This window comes from Limanda limanda, chromosome 21 (genome assembly GCF_963576545.1).
Source record: "Limanda limanda chromosome 21, fLimLim1.1, whole genome shotgun sequence".
Lineage (NCBI taxonomy): Eukaryota > Metazoa > Chordata > Actinopteri > Pleuronectiformes > Pleuronectidae > Limanda > Limanda limanda.
The window spans coordinates 10,177,480-10,194,124 of NC_083656.1; the positions used below are offsets into that span (position 1 = coordinate 10,177,480).

At 40.6% G+C, this 16,645-nt stretch overlaps 1 protein-coding gene across 1 annotated transcript in view; it reads left to right on the forward strand.

Moving 5' to 3' along the window:
• Positions 1-16,645, forward strand: part of LOC133027972 (proteasome activator complex subunit 4B-like) — a 34,830-nt gene that overhangs the window by 391 nt on the left and 17,794 nt on the right. Inside the window, exons 2-19 of the mRNA XM_061095156.1 lie at positions 829-969; positions 5,218-5,334; positions 6,521-6,565; positions 6,753-6,902; positions 7,564-7,627; positions 8,365-8,439; positions 8,563-8,685; positions 9,559-9,651; positions 9,935-10,113; positions 10,961-11,047; positions 11,646-11,832; positions 12,219-12,308; positions 13,255-13,319; positions 13,470-13,620; positions 14,243-14,341; positions 14,492-14,561; positions 15,308-15,375; positions 15,887-16,090. Of these exons, the coding sequence (XP_060951139.1) occupies positions 829-969; positions 5,218-5,334; positions 6,521-6,565; positions 6,753-6,902; positions 7,564-7,627; positions 8,365-8,439; positions 8,563-8,685; positions 9,559-9,651; positions 9,935-10,113; positions 10,961-11,047; positions 11,646-11,832; positions 12,219-12,308; positions 13,255-13,319; positions 13,470-13,620; positions 14,243-14,341; positions 14,492-14,561; positions 15,308-15,375; positions 15,887-16,090 (2,008 nt within the window). The remainder of the gene's footprint in view (positions 1-828; positions 970-5,217; positions 5,335-6,520; positions 6,566-6,752; positions 6,903-7,563; positions 7,628-8,364; positions 8,440-8,562; positions 8,686-9,558; positions 9,652-9,934; positions 10,114-10,960; positions 11,048-11,645; positions 11,833-12,218; positions 12,309-13,254; positions 13,320-13,469; positions 13,621-14,242; positions 14,342-14,491; positions 14,562-15,307; positions 15,376-15,886; positions 16,091-16,645) is intronic.

Genomic DNA, 16,645 nt, shown 5'->3' on the forward strand with positions numbered 1-16,645 from the left:
TGTTATACTGCATGTCCAGTATCCCTTACAGGTGGCAACAGCTATGATAAATATTAAGTAATACTCAGTACTAGACCTTAAGGTCTGTTGCACTGAAGCAAAAGGGGAAGAAAAGCAGATAATATCAGTATCACTTAGAGCTCACTTTATGTCTTTGAGTCTGATCCCTGACAGTAGTTACTTCTCCAAAAGAGAGAAAGAGAAGGTATTACTCAGATTTATAATAACCACATATTCCCACACCCCCTCTCATTCCACTCCACACTCAGTCTCAACACCACTGATTGATAATAAATGATAACTATAATATATAAGAAATCATCCATTTGATGGAAGAGGGAGAGGTTACAGGAAAAAGCCCTTAAATAATAATGATAATTGCAGTAATTCACCAAATGAAAGAAGAGAAAAAGAAAAGAAAAAAGAGGGATATAAAAAATGGAAAAAAGGGGATGAATAACTAGATTCTTAAGTGTATTAGATTTGGCTCGGGGAGTAACCTAAAGTAAAGAGTATGCTATTTTATTTCGCTTTCTATCTCTACAATATCTTGTTTTCTATATCCTATTCCATTTCTCATCAAACAGTTTTCACTTTGTGTTTAAGAGGAGACGTGATGTTTCCCACAGCTTTGTGTTTGCCTTAAAAGTCCATAAGGGCATCAGGCTATGACGTTGGTTCATCAAGTCCTTTAAATAAAGTCTAAACTTTTAATTCAATTTGTCCACTTGGCACCCGCTCAGATTCAGTGAGTTTATTCGAGGCTTCATGTTGAGACCTTGGGCCACTGACCCTGTCTGTTTACTGACGGTCACCTCTCACCTCCAGGTTTCTGAAGCTGTATGGCTGCAGGTTCAGCAAAGAGGACCACATCCTCTTCATCAAGCTGCTCTACGAGTTGGTCACGCTGCCCAACCTGGAGCCCCACATGATGCAGAGCTACGCCCGGCTGCTCATCCACCTACTCAAGTGGGTTTTGACAATAACCCCCATACACCCACACACACACACACACACACACACACACAGCATAAGTGATATCTGAGCTCCTCGCCCTCAGGGACTTGGTAAATGGAGCACAGACATCTGGATGGATCTGGGTTAGAAGTGCAGCATCTATACGCATTAAAAAAGAAGCCAGTTGAGGTGGTTCAGGCGTCTGATCTGGATGCAGCCCATGTGCCTCCCAGTGGACCTCAGGGCAGGCCCAGATCATGCTGGAGGGATTATATATCCCATCCTGACTGGGGATTCCTCTGGATCCCCCAGGAGTAGCTGGAGGATGAGGCAGGGGAGATACATGTCTGGCCAGCCAGCTGCTGGATGAAATACACAGCACAGGGAATAACCACACAACTAAAAAAACATGACAGAAAAGTTAATATTCAGTACGACATGCATTGACACACAGACATGTTTATAGCCAAGGGAGCTTTTGACTTGAGAAACCTGAATATCCCAGCATCAGCCTCTCTTGCCCTTTGGTATCCTTCAGTATTATGAGATCACAGAGCAGCATGGTGGTAAACATCACTGTGCTATACAAGCAGTATGCTGATGTGCAGTAACATGGTGCGTTAAAGTGGATTCCTCACTTGCATCTCCCGATCTGCAGTGTCTAGAGAGTGATCTCAATCAATTCAATGCAATCTGCTAAATCTTAAATTTTAAATTAAAGATTTAACTTTTCTATCAGAAAATAGAAAAAGTAGAAATAAGATGGTTCTACACACAAATTCAGATGAGAAACAAGCACAGGGTTACTTTTTTAAAGATGGGATTAATCTCACCCAAAAATATGAAAATACAAAGGAATGGAAAATAAATGGACAACTCTGCTAAAAAATACTGCTCACAAAATGGGACATTAGACAGTTTTTCACAATTGTTAACACACGTTTTTCAAAACAATAACGGCTTTCTCAAAACTGCACACAGAAAACTGAAAACCTCACACACAAAATGCTAAACCTGACACTCCCTTTGCAAGATGACTCATTGCCATCAAAATGGAACTCGTGTTTTCATTTGGTACACACAGCCATGTTTTCAAATGACACACACATACCATTTATTGAGAACACACAACTAAGCATTTGCTTACACACTTCCAAGCATTTACAGCACACTGAAGTGCAAAATTGAAAACACAATCATCAAAATGGAACACACCATATGAATGACTGACTCTGGAGAATTAGCCATTTCTCCTTTTGTAAACTGTCTCAGTGTAGGCCTACTTTTTTCATAGTCAAACATAAAACAGCACACAAAAAGGTTTATTTCAGTACACACAGAGAACAGTACAGTACTGACACAGACAGCATGATAATGCAAGTTACAGTATGGACACAGAGAGGTCAACACAGTGGGCTACAGTGAGACACTGTAGAAAAGGAACAATATTGGATTACAGGTAAAATACATGCATGTGTCAGTGCTGAATACTAACGGTAGTAACAAGCACAAACTCTTGCCGTAACTCCTTGATGCGTCTGTGTTCCGATCGAATGGGACCCTGTTCACTTGTTTCATCCGCTTGGCATTCCTATGAAGAATACGGTCTAATGTAGAGAGGCTGGCGGTCTGGACGTTTCAAAATGTAGCATGGTCAACCAGGATCCTAGTTTTTATTTGTCTGAGTGTGATAGCGTTGTTCTCATGAACCATATCTACAATTTCAGTGTAATTTCATGTGTAATTTACATCAGAGTGTAAAGAAGGAAAGTCAGAGTCTAATGAGATAAGGGAGTGTGAAGTAGTGCCAAATTGGGTCAAGCTATTGGTACATGAAGTGAATGTTGTGCAAATTGTGGCGAATTTTTGCTTTTTGTGTGTTAACAACTGAGAAAAACTGTAACTACTGACCCCACAAATGAGATAAAGGGGAGACATAAAAGCTGGCTGATCATGTACAAATGATAGGGGGGGGAACAAAACAGAAAACAAATCAAACTTGATATCCTCCCCCCATGCTGATATACTTAGTCTGGTCCAATGTGCACACCTCATTCAGAATACAATGCCGTGTCAGAATTATAGCACCTTACAAGAACCTAACCAAAAGTAACTGGTTGTGTTTGATCACTAATGTGAGTGCAAAGAAAATAACAAAACCCGTGATGCTGATGTGAGTGAGCGAAACCATAAACCTGAAATTGAATCCGTATAATACGGCCATCACACTGACAAACTCACCAACCAACAAAAAGAGGACATTACACAATCTACCTTTTACATATATATACTAAAACTCATTAGTAGTAAAATGCACCATAACCCAATTCAATGCACTCAGGGTTTTTTGTTGATACAGCATTGACCATTGGCTGTGATAGTGGCTAATATATAAGTTCATCTTATATAGATAAGATAACTGTATAACTATTGTTTCAGAATAAGTTCACAGACTAAATTACTTTTATGCGTTATTATTTGACTACATAATATTGTAGCATGTGGACATCAAAATGCAGTTTTACCTTTTAGCAAAACGTATATATTTAAAGTGGTCTTGCTCCATCCTAAGCTATCGTTTCCATGACGATGTTCCAAATACATGTGGTATTTTAATGTTTTTTTGATTACTTTTGATAGCTCTTGCAGTTTAACCCTGACCCTGAACACCTGTGCATAGCTTATATAAAGTGGCTATGAAAAGTCCGCAGTCATATTCAAAGTCAAAAGTAAAATAACTTCTATATACATAGATTATGGCTATTTTGGTTGATGGGTTACTAGATTGTCAATAGTGTATAAGCAGATTTGCGTTAGAGCCGGTTAGGGAACCAATGTTTTTGTCAGCTTGAAATGTTTTTGATACAAAAAACTTAATTAAACTAGTAATTATATCTGTCAAATATGTGTTAAGGAATAAAAAGTGCTTTCAGTGAATGCTTTTGCCCTCTGAAACGTGCTGCAGTTAATGTTTAACGTGAAGCAAAATGTCGGAACGCTCAAGTGAAAAACAATAACCTCATCATCGTACAGTACAAGTACACACCTGTACACATCTGTACCGACAGACTGAGGTATCGTACCCCACCTGTGTGTACATTTGTTACTTTGAAAGCCTATTTCTTAACTCACTGCTTTTTTCTTTTCAAATCATTCCTGTCACATCTCCTGTGACTGCTCGATATTATCCAAGACAGACACATTCATCACCTCCCAGTCCTCTGCAGTTGTTTCCACGATTCTCACATCCATTCCGAAACAGCATCTGGATGTAGATGTCATTTGTCTCAGTGTTTTCCATCAGATGAACAGAGAGAGATCTGGGTTAACTGTATATTGAATGTCTCGCTGCTGAGAGATGAATTTGATACTCTACTTAACGCATCATGTCTCAAAAGGCGTTTTCCTTTTTTCCATCCCTCCTCCCTTCTTTCACGGTCGCTTCATCTTCTCTTCATTTGTCAAATCCGCCCATTGAGAGTCTGTTCCATAGCTGGGAGACGAATGAGACAACGAGGAGACAAGAAGAAACTGAGGCTGTGGAAACTGCGCATATTCTTCTGTGCAGGGATGCTCAACCTTTTCTGTGCAGTTAGTTGCAATAAGAGTTGTGAGTTTAACAAAGGAGCAAGTCATTCAAAGAAAGCACAGAGGCAGCTTTAAGGCTTAGAAAGTTTTCCTCAGGGGCACACCAGGTACCAAGCAATTTTAAATCTTAAAAGGTTCTTTGTAAAAAATCAAGATTTCCAGAAAAAGGCTACTTCACTTCATTTTAGCCTGCAAAAAAGCCATTTGCTTCTATTTTCAGATCTTAAAAGCCCTTTTTGAACTTTTCTCAATAGAGCGTCTTATGTAACCAGTTGTGTTGTGACTACTTTTTATACCAGCCGAGTCTACACCTACAAATTACAAGTGTCTGCAGCTGTCAGCGCAGTTCCGTTTTGTTGAAAACAAAGAGTCACGGTGTTGTGTTTGCCGACATGCCTGGATGTTGGCAGTCGTCGTGTTGAGCGCAGCCGGTGAGGCAGTGACTCACTTTCTCACAATTACCGACTCTTTCAGACACCCTGTGGTTTCTCACATCAATATAACTTCATTACCGAGACTTTGACTTCAGCTCTGTGACAAGAGGGTGATTTCATGTTTCTTTTCAAATGTTCTGTGAAGTTTTAAATGTCAAAGAACATGCCCACTCTTCAGCAAAAACTCTGTATAGCTTGGCTGGATGGATCATAATGACTGACAGCGTCTTTCAAACAGGAAGAAGGAACTACTGTCCAGAGATGACCTACAGTTGCCATGGCGACCACTCTATGATCTGCATGAGAGGATCATCTACTCCAAAACGGAGCACCTTGGACTCATCTGGCTCCCCAAGTATGTACTTTTACCTTTACATTAACCTGCTGCTATGTTTTATTGTTTGATGTTGCTGCTTACGTGGAAAATTATCCTAAATACCTATCTGCAAATACGCTTATTTGCATTCTTAAAATGTCACCGTTTCATATATGCTCCTAATATGAAAAAAACACCCAACAAACAGCAAAAAAGAAAAAAGATCAGGTGTGACAGGAATATAAATAATTTAAAACTTATGCAGATTAATTTATTGGCTAAAAAGTGTTGTTTGGAAGGAAATAGAGATGGAATATTCAGTTTGCAAATGACAAAAGTGTCACATTTGAGAAGATATCACAAGCATTAAAAGCTACTATATAGAGCCGATTGTACAATTATGTTAATTTGTTAATAAGTGATGACTTGCGCAATTTGGGAACTTGTATACCAGAACTTTCTCAGACTCTTCTTGTGACATGAGGTGGCGTTAAAGTGAATTTTCCCATTACATAACATATTTTTCCGATTATGCCGACACCACGTGATTGCAGTGTTTTTCCTGTTCTGAACCACGTAATTCCTGGACCCTCTCCTGGATAACAGAGAAACAGATGTAAGCCTAACAACTGAAAATAGCCTTAGAAATACTGACTGAGTACAGACACAACAGTATGCTCACATCTGACCTTTGCCAAAAGAGTAAATGCATGCATTAGCTCTACTACAAATCTATACTCAACCTTAGACCTGAAAATAATCATCTTTTCCTGAGGAATTTGGATTGTAAATATGTCAAATAGTGCAGAGAAGGGTCAGTTAATTAATGGTCTATTAATAAAAATTGATGTTTATCATGATATAAGGAGGGATTTACTCTGAGAAGTTGCCTTTTCAAAACCCTAAACGTCACATTCACTTCCAATAAAGTTCCCTTTAGGTCATTACCCCCCAACTGCTGTGGCCAACACATCAACACAGACAGGGGACTTTTCCCAGTGGCGTATTATGGTACTGCATCCTGCAATTCACTGACAGCTGGTAGAATCACAGATTTATTAAAAAATAACAGATTCAGTGATGATGAATATCATTTTAGGTTGAGCCTGAATGCTGAAATTTTGCTTTATCCCCGGTGAGAACTTGTGGATCTTGCAAAGAGAGTCAAAGCAGAATTCCTGCACAAACACACACTCACACACCTCCTCTCTGTGCTTGTTTTCAGCTCAGTGGATCACATTCTGAAGGCTTTGATCAAAAGCTGCCGACTGTAAGTCTCATTGTCTGTGATCGTGTAATTTGTGCTGCGGATAATGTACAGCTTTGATCTGCAGTTGAGCTGCGTGCTGTAGTGTGTGTATTTGCATTTCCACTCTGCCTGCATCTGTTTGTACTCACTTATGTGCTGTTTGTGTCTGTGTGTGTGTTTGTGTGTGTGTGTGTGTGTACTTTCCCAGGTATTTCCCCGCGTCTTCCACCAAGGAGATGCTAGATGAGTGGCGCCCCCTGCTGTGCGTGTTTGACGTGGTCATGCAGAAGGCCATCAGCAACATGGAGCTGTTCCTGCCCACCATCATGCCCCTGGAGGAACACGACCAGGCCTTCCAGTAAGTGGGCCAACTTGAATGGATCTGCCTAGCATCAGGTTTGGACGCCAAGTCCAGCTTGTCAGAATCAGAGCTAACACAAAGGCTTCATGAAGAGCAACAGAGTTAGGTCAAATGTGTTAGAGTTTAAGGATTTAGTTGCATCAAAATGCATGAACATAAGAGTGCATTTCATGTCCATAACCACATTTGCCGTCTCTGCAAGCGTTTACACCCTTGCACCTGGGAGCTTGGATAAACAGCATTCTTCTTGTGTTAGCAGGGTTTTCCCTCTCTTTGTTTTGCAGATTTTTTCTCTTTCCTGGAAAACCTGCACACCCTTCATAGTTGTGGCTACCGAGTGAATTCTTTATATTCACTCTTTCGCAAGCTATTTGTCTGGATTTACTCTTGGTTTCATCAGCAGTTTCTGCAGTTTCCACAATACATCATCTTTAATACTCTTCTTTTTATTTTTTCCAGTTTTTCTCTCTCGCGCGCTCGCTCTCCCAGAATGTACGAGGGAGGGTGCTAGTTCATATTGTGGGGAATTAGAGATAGATGAGGGGAATTCAGCCTCAGGTGTGTGTGTGTGTGTGTGTGTGTTTGCGTGCATCAGTGGCCATGCGTGTGGGTCAGCGGATATGAATATAAAGGTTTTTTTCTCTGTGTGTTTTTTCAGGTTGTGGTTTGATGAATTAATGAACCTTTGGGTGGCCGTCCAAAATCAGCCAAGCTGGGAAGGGGTGAGACAAACACACACACACACACACACACACACACACACACTCACACACACACACACACACACACACACACACACACACACACACACACACACACAGACACACACAAACACACACACACACACACACACACACACACACACACACAATGGTGTTGATGATTTGCATTATGTGGACTTGCTTTTTCCTCCTACGAGGAACACATAAGTCTCCATAATAAAACACAAACATACACGCAAAGTATTTCAGGTATTTTCTCATTCTTTATAAATCGTGACAACTACATTTACAAACTGTCCACTTGCATTAAAATTAACTTCTTTATGCAAAATGAAAGTCCCGCATTAAAAATGCATGAAACTTCCTCCTCTCACATTTCCTCATAAATCTTCAACGCCAAATAAAGGATTTAAAAAGGTATTTTTCACTTCTTTAGCAATGAATCATGATGTCGCTTTCCTGTTTCCTCTGAATGGAAAGATTCATTTGCACTTCTCTCCATTTCCTGACGAGGATGATTGAAGTATCCGAGTATTGGTCTCCACTTGACTTGCAGAAATAGATTTTCCACTTGTGTCTAAGCTCTGTTTTTCGCCGAAGCCTCTTGGCCCAAAGCGCCCCACCGTACCTGTCTCGCTCTCTTTCTTTTAAAGTGGCTATATGTAATTCTCGGAATGACAGCCTTGACTCGTGGGAATGCTCTTTATATTCACGTGAATGTTTGTTTGATGTTGCAGCACCTTGTGAACCTGTTTGCTCGACTTGCCAATGATAACATCGGCTACGTGGACTGGACCCCTTTTATTCCCACCGTGAGTCATTTACAGATATTTTGAGATGCATTGGAGTCTAAGTATTGGCAACAGCTGGGCCATCTGTGTTGGGTGAAACTCTCCATCATAAGGTTGTGTGTATGTGTGTGTGTATGTGTGTAGATTTTCACCAGGATCCTGCGCAGTCTAAACCTTCCAGTTGGGGTCAGTCAGATGGTGGCACCGCGTTATCTGACCAACGCCTACGACATTGGACACTTGGTGTTGTGGATCACAGCACTCCTGGTACGCACAGGGCCGACTTTCTCCTCCTGAAGATTCATGATATAGATATCCAGTAGATATGTGACTGTTTTGTTTATTATATATCACATCAAGTGCTTAAGGGTGAGAAAATAGAAAGAAAAACATCCAGATTCGTATCACTTTCCATTACGTTCACCATTAAGATTTTGCTTCTCCAAATTTTAATGTTCAGCCATAAGAAAACACTATAAAATATCCAGATGGGAATTTATTAGATTCTTTCCCCATCGCCCATATTTTGCTCGTATCATTTCTGTTTCGCGGAAAACAGAACTATGTACAGCAAGATAACTCATGTAAGGAATGGTAATCTGCAAGTTACACACACATTTCATGACTCGTCTTCAGAGTCTGATAAAGTTAATCTAGCTGAAGAGTATTTTTTGGTAAATTTATCTTGCAGTACTCTGAGGAAATAAGTACATTTCTTCCTATATATCTGATGAAATAGGTCTGTCCAGTGCTCAGTCAACGTAGCTTGGAGGTTTATAGTAGACACCTGTGATGGATATTCTTCAAGTAAGCGAGGAGGACAGGGTAGGACCAAAATATATGATTGTGATTAGCAATGCTGGCTCTGCCTTGAACGATAGCTCTGTTGCTTCTGAGAGGTAATGAAGAATGGAACCAGCAACATTCCTTCCACTGTGTTTTGCAGACTGTGGCCCTCCTCTCCAGAAAGAACCCGATTAATGTTACTTCTTTAAATACACACATATGCTCTCTTCAGAGACATTTGCATAGCCCGAAAATAATTTGAGTTTTCCATTCAGGTGTAAGAAATTCCATTATTGGATAAAATATACTTTCATTGTAGCTTCTTAGTTGCCTACCGACTTTATATTCCTGCAGGGTGGCCGAGGAAACCCTGCACAGAGAGAGTTGACCTGCCTCTTCAACAGCATCGCCTCGTTCTACCATCCCTCCAATCATGGTCGCTGGCAGGTAAGTCTCTCTCTTTCCATCAAACACACTTTCCCACTGTGAGAAAGATGTAAATGCGTTTTCAGCCGCTTGCTGACAAACGCCTCTGATTTAGAACCTGTCGTTCAGGAGTCGTCTGGCACTCTTCACACTAACATCACAATAACGACAAGCACAAGTGCTGGAGAAAAGAACGATATCAGTGATCCGTTTATGACTGACTGTGCAAATGTGTCTGCAGATGATAATGTTAATATTGAATATGTAAGCACGTATGCCTTTTTGTGTGTGTTTGTGTTTGCAGTCTCGGCTCATGCGGCTGCTTCAGCGGCTCCCGGCGAGTGTTGTGCGCCGTGTGCACAGAGAACGCAACACGGAACCCAACTGGATCACAGTGGTTCCGGAGTGGCAGCAGCTGACTGATGCAGACCTGCAGGAGTTCACCCGCAGTCTCATGGGCGCCACCCTGTTGGCTATGTTCAGGTACTACACTTTGATGACGGCCATAGTGCCAACGACAATACAGAAATACAACCTCTCCTTCTTAATGTGAGCATGAAGAGTTGAGACACTGGAGATCTGGAGAAATTTCAATAGCTGCAATGACAGTGCATAAAAACAAGGGCTTAAATTAGGAGCATAACCGAAAGGGAGCGACAGATAAATTGTTTGTGATGAAGTATACTCAACAAGAGTTTACGAAACAAGGATAATATTGGTTGTTCAGTAGAGCAGTTCTCTTAAAATAAGTTGTAAGATGACATTTAAAAACAAAGAGAGTGTAAGACCATCTCCTGCTACGTGGGAAGACGGATAGAAACTGTTTCTACTCGGGCAGAATTAGAAACTATAGGTGTCACTGTGGGAGTAGGTGTGATGTCTCTGCAGCACTGTCCCTGTAATATGCGTTTAATGAACAAAATTCCTCCAAGCGTCCGAGTTTTCATCCAGAGCTTTTGTTCACCAATGTTCTTTTCCTCAGATACATAAGCCCCGTCCAGTTAGTTAGTTAAATTAGGGAGAAAACTGAACCTTTGGAGAAATCTAACACACATTTTCAAAAGCAATTCAATGATAATTTGACCACGTAGTCTTTGACCTCTAAATTAAAAAACCTGTGTTTACCTGGTGTTTATAATAAAGCTGTTAACATTTCAACATATCATTTGAATCACTTCCAACCCTTTATCTAGGAGGTTCAAACCCTGCTGTGGGTCACTAGCGATCACACAATAAACCTAATCTCCACAAAGATTGGTCATCACTGATTATATCCGTGTGTGTGTGCGTGTGTGTGTGTGTGTGTGCGCCCTCCTCTGGTGATGTGCAGTAAAACCGGCAGTACGGACGCAGCCTTCGCTCTGCAGAACCTGGCTCTCCTCACACCAGAACTTGTCATTCCACCCGTACTTGAGAAGTAAGTATTTGTCTTGTATGAACAATGTCAACAGGAACTTATGCACTATAAAACTTATATTAATATTTATATTGATTAATGAATATCGATCAACTTCCGATTATTATTCATTGTCTTACTTTGATTTTGGGTTTGATAATATAAAATATGATTTGAGTGTTCTACTGGATGTTAACAGGAAGTAAATAGTTGCTTGCCGATTTAGCCATTGGCAGGACCTGTTTGTTGCTACTCCATGGATGTGCAGACGAGTATCACTGGATCACTTTCATAAGAGAAAAAACACATTTGCACACTGATGCTACATCGGGGCATTTAGAATTGTTCCCATGGATGCTTTGACGTGCAGTCTAAAGGAGCCGAACGGAGACCCTCCAATTTGTAAAGAACACTCATCCACCACATTTCTGTAGAGAGCTTTTGTGTCCTCCATGAGCTCTGTGTCACACAACTGCTGCAAGTGTTGATGATGTCGATAATCACCAACCAAATTGTCGTAATTACCTTGCCTCACTCTCAGAAGGCAAGTAGACACCTGCAACTTTCACCTCATTTGGCATCTTTACTCATTTACCTCCTTGTGTCTCGCATATAACAGAACCTATGCGGCGATGGAGACCCTGACAGAACCGCACACCCTCACCGCCACCCTCAGCTGCATGATCGGCATGGCCCGCAGCCTGGTTTCCCCCAACAACCATTACCCAGAGGGCCGTGCGCACGTTCTCCCACTGCTCATGGGCTGTCTGCCAGGGGTGGACCCCAACGACTTCAGCAAGTGCATGGTGAGTAATGGAGGTGTTGATTGGTAATGAAGAAGAATTGTTAGACAGTGAGTAGACAATGCAGCTCCTGTTGATTAAATTCCTCTCTAGCGCACTCTGCTCTACCCTATTAATAATCCTTGAAAGTGGGATGAATATCTCAGTTTGAGGAACTTACAATTAATGTGGCCCAGTCTTCTGTTTCTGCTTGGATTGTAAAACTGATTGGTTTCTCTTTTGGTGTGCTCATTGTCTCCAGACTACATTAATCAATCACACCAGGCTAAATTAATACTTTTTTTAGTAAAGTTACTTGGCTTACATCTGCCCTGTTATTTAACTTTGGCCGTGTTCTCGTCAGACGATGTCAATTGATCTGTTTTTTCCCACTTTTTCGCTCTGTCCAGATAACGTTCCAGTTCATCGCCACCTTCACCACTCTGGTGCCTTTAGTGGATTGTTCTTCCGCTCCTTCTCAACACAGTGATCTCACAGAGGTACACACATGAACTTTTTAATCACACAAGAGATTAAATAAACATCTATACAATAATAAGCAAAAAGCAACTTGTATTAATGATTTCAATATTTTTCGTAAAGGAAGAGTTCAATCACCTCATCACATTCATGTCTGTCTACCGGCACTTCTAATGTTCACTATTTAACATGTTTGTTTCATTTGTACTAAACAAAAGCAAAAAAACATTGTCGTGGGTTTTCCTGGAGTCATGTTATTGCTGTGAGGTTGCCAAACAACCAAAAGCTGTTTCTAGTCATTGTGCTAAAATTGTCCAAGGTTACATCTCCTTGCTCCTGCTTCATATTTAAAGGAGACATATTATGCTCATATTCATAATTAGGGCCCGAGCACCTCCGGTGGGAGGCCCTATTGAAATTGAAATGATTCTTATTCTTATTATTATTCTCCGCCAAGTTAAATTGGCTTTTTGAGGGCTTTCCCATGCTCAAAAAGTTTCTAATTTGTATTTGTTTTATTACTTTACCTGCTCTTATGTTCAGAAATAACTGTCTTCATACTGTCCATCGCTACAGCCGTCTTTTCAGCCTCTGCCTGAGCTCTTTGGTTTAGCTCCTGTTTCCCATGGCATTGATGGCATCTTGTTGTTTTTTTCAGTACAAAATGGCCTATATAACTTTTTTTTTTCATTTTGACATAGTATATCAACATATGCCCCTTTTATTTTTAATACCTTTTTTTACATGATCACAAACATGCAAATGCAGGTTGTAAAAGTCAAAATATAATTATAAAATTGCAATATGAAGCAATATACACCTATTTGATTTGATTACGCCGGCGACCCCCGAGTATAAATCATTTTTTGGAATAAAAGCAGTTCACATATACAAGACATAAAAATAAAGCATACTTGTATCATACGAACGCACGTCTGACTTATAACCTCTGCCTCTCATTCTCAGATTGAGAAAGATCTTTGTTTTGCTTCGGCCCAGTTCGAAGACTTCGTTCTCCAGTTCCTGGACAGGTAGAGACAAATTAACCAGTCAAACTGTCACTTAGTGAAGCTTCACAGTCACGGGTTTTTCTCACCTTAACGCTGTTGACATTTCCATTGCTGACAGATGTATAAGTCTGTGCTTAAGTACAGTATGTGTGCGTATCTGTGCTCGTGCAGGTGTTTCGCTCTGATAGACAGCAGCACCCTGGAACAGACCAGAGATGAGACAGAGACGGATACCCAGACTCATCTGGAGAGCCTGGTGGAGCTGGGCCTGTCCTCCACTGTTAGCACCGTCCTAACACAGTGCTCCACAGAGGTATACAAGGTAGGAAACACTCTCCTCTCTACCACGTCTCTGCCTTAAAGGGAACATCACTGTCTTTAACTAAGGTCATTAATTCAATAACCTGAAACTCTTACTTCAACCTTCACTGTACTCTGACCTTACCTGAACTTCTTGCTTTTGATGCAAACCACTAAACTTAAAGGTTCTGAAAACCGATATTTTTGAAGCATCATGATTCACAGCTGAGACACTGGATCCAAATTACATCAAAAGCCCAAAGATGGTGGCACCTGTATCCAGGATGTTTTCACTTCATATTTATACCACAGACAAGATGTCGCCCATCTTTATATACAGAGTATGATTCGAAGTAGACAGGGCTCAGTTTGGGCTGGTGTTGCCAAACCCCTCTTAATCAAATAAGCTCAAATCAACTATGACGCTACCATTACATTACATTCATCCAAAACCATTCCCATTAAGTCAATCCAACGTCAGCAGTACTACCCTCATATAAACCCTCATGTATAGTACCATATGTTTTTAATTATATCTATGTGCAGTGTGTAGAAGAAAATCACACTTACACAAAATGTGTACGATAAATACAAATGAGCCGCTACACATACATCATCTGATTGTCTCTTTTTCCTCCTGTCAGGTGGCGCTGCAGAAGGTTTATAATTTTGCCACCTCCAACATCTTCGAGACATGCGTGTCCGGCAGGATGGTGGCCGACATGTGTCGAGCTGCAGCAAAGGTAGGAATGTGTCATCGTTGGAGATTTTAATTTACAGTTGTCCGAGGAAGTTGTAATTTAGCCATTTTAGAGGAATCGGTCCCTAATGATGTGATTTTCAGCTGTTTTTGCTTGTGTACCTAAATAATGGGTTTGTGTCTGTACTTGCAGTGTCATCCCGCTGAGTCTCTCAGTCTGTTCGTCCCTCACTGCTGCAGCGTCATTTACCAGATTACTGACAGTCAGTACCACATTGTGTGTGTGTGTGTAGTAATAGACATTGTGTTTGCACAAAGTCTTAATGAGCTTTGAACGAGTTCATTCAAAACTTCATTCCCTGCTAAATGAAACCAAATGTTTTAAAGATAAATCTTCATTCTTGTGATTTTAACACATTATCAGATCACAGCGATCTCATAACAATTAGGAGCCTTATTAGTCGCAGTGTGAAGTCAAGAGAGGAGCAAAAAATCTGTAGTTTTTTTTGGTCCGTTTGTATTTGCTGGTGATTAAACAAGCCAAAGTAGCTTTTTAGCAGGTGAAGTGTGAGGCAAGATTGAACGAAAATAAGTGTCACACAATTATGGAGGTACTGCACTTAATAATATCATTTATGTATTCATGTACACCAAACGATCAATCCAACAATCCAATGTGTGTAAATTGCAACAAAAGAAAATCAATATGATAAAAAATACAACTACGCTAGCAACTGCATGAGGCTATCCAGAAGTTGTAGACTGATCTATTTTGAGCACAATGCTAACGTTATCATGCTAACATGCTTGCAGAACACTGCAAACATGTCTATAAACCAAACTCAGCACAGGCTGATGGGAATGTAATTTTGCAGGTTTTTGGTCATGTAACATTTTTTAATAAAAATAGAATGTTATCATCATAGTTATTACATTTCATCCTAGTCCATCCATTATTTGTTGACATGTTCCAGTCAGGACCTGTGTGTGTGTCTGTGTGTTTGTGTAGATGAGGACTTGCAGAGTGAAGATGAGCTGGATAAGGAGCTGTTGTGGAATCTCCAGTTACTCTCTGAGGTGAGACGAGGATCTATCACGTCCCAAGAGCTTCAACACTCCAAGAAATATTCCACCTAATAACTCTGGTTTTAAATTCAAATATTATTTATTCTAGAATAGTGGCGTCCACATATTTACCTGATTCCTTCACAAATCAAATAACTTGAAGAATATATCTTTACTAGAACTGTAGAGATTTACCTCTTCCCTTAGTTGAAGGTGTCAACAGACACTTCTGTTTGTTTTTTCAGAATAAGACTATAATTGTGATGCTGTGTGAGAAAAAAAAAAGATGACTCAAAGACACTTTTTGCAGCGTGCACCCTACACGCTCGTAAATATCAAAGAGCTTTGTCGTTAACCAGAACATATTGATACCCTCTCTGTTTTGTTTTATTACTCCTGGGAGCTCCACGCGAGTGGGAGTGAGCCAGATGCTGTGATTTACTGGAGAACTTCAATATTTAAGACACAGCTCTCCTCTGAATTGCCTGTGTCTCGTGTGTGTGTGTGTGTGTGTTGTGTTTAGGTTGCCCGTGTGGATGGTGAACAGCTGTTAAAATACCAGGGGGACCTGGAGCGGATCCTTGGTGTATGCGTGCGCCGGCGCTGTAAACAGGCTTACACTTTCGCCTGCAGTCTGCTGGAGCACACATTCCGGTCGCTGTCCCTCATCTATCCCACCGAGTACCGCAGCACCTCTGGAGGCTTTGATACTGACCTCACTATACGGGTACACACACACACACACACACACACTATTGCATGGCTTTACTGCACCAAAGGCTGTTGCTTTAAGACACAAAACAACAATCACCATTGTTTTATCCTACAAACTTTAGTTAAATCTTGTTCTGTGTTTCTAACTACACAGTTTCAGCTCCTGCTTATTTTCTAACCTCCCTGATCATCATTACAGTTATCACAGTATCAAGTCAGTGACAGGAAACACTTAAGTTTTCGAGGAAATGTAAAAAGTAAAATTAGAATCATCATCAGCAGTTTAATTAAATAGGATGGTAATTGCATTGCAATTTCAACTTCCATGAAGACTATTAAAAAGCGTTTATCAACCTGAGGTCAAATGGCTGCACTGCTGGACCGAACTGCACATGAGCTAATACTAGTCACTATCTACAGCCCGTTTTACACAGGCTGGTCAAAGTGGGAATGTTGTACCTTTTATTCTGCTTTGTCTCTCTGTGTAAAAGGTATGAACGTGGATTTAGAAAAGAGTTGATGGTCTGCCTTTATGCCAACAGTCACAGATCTAAATGTGTGACAGGAC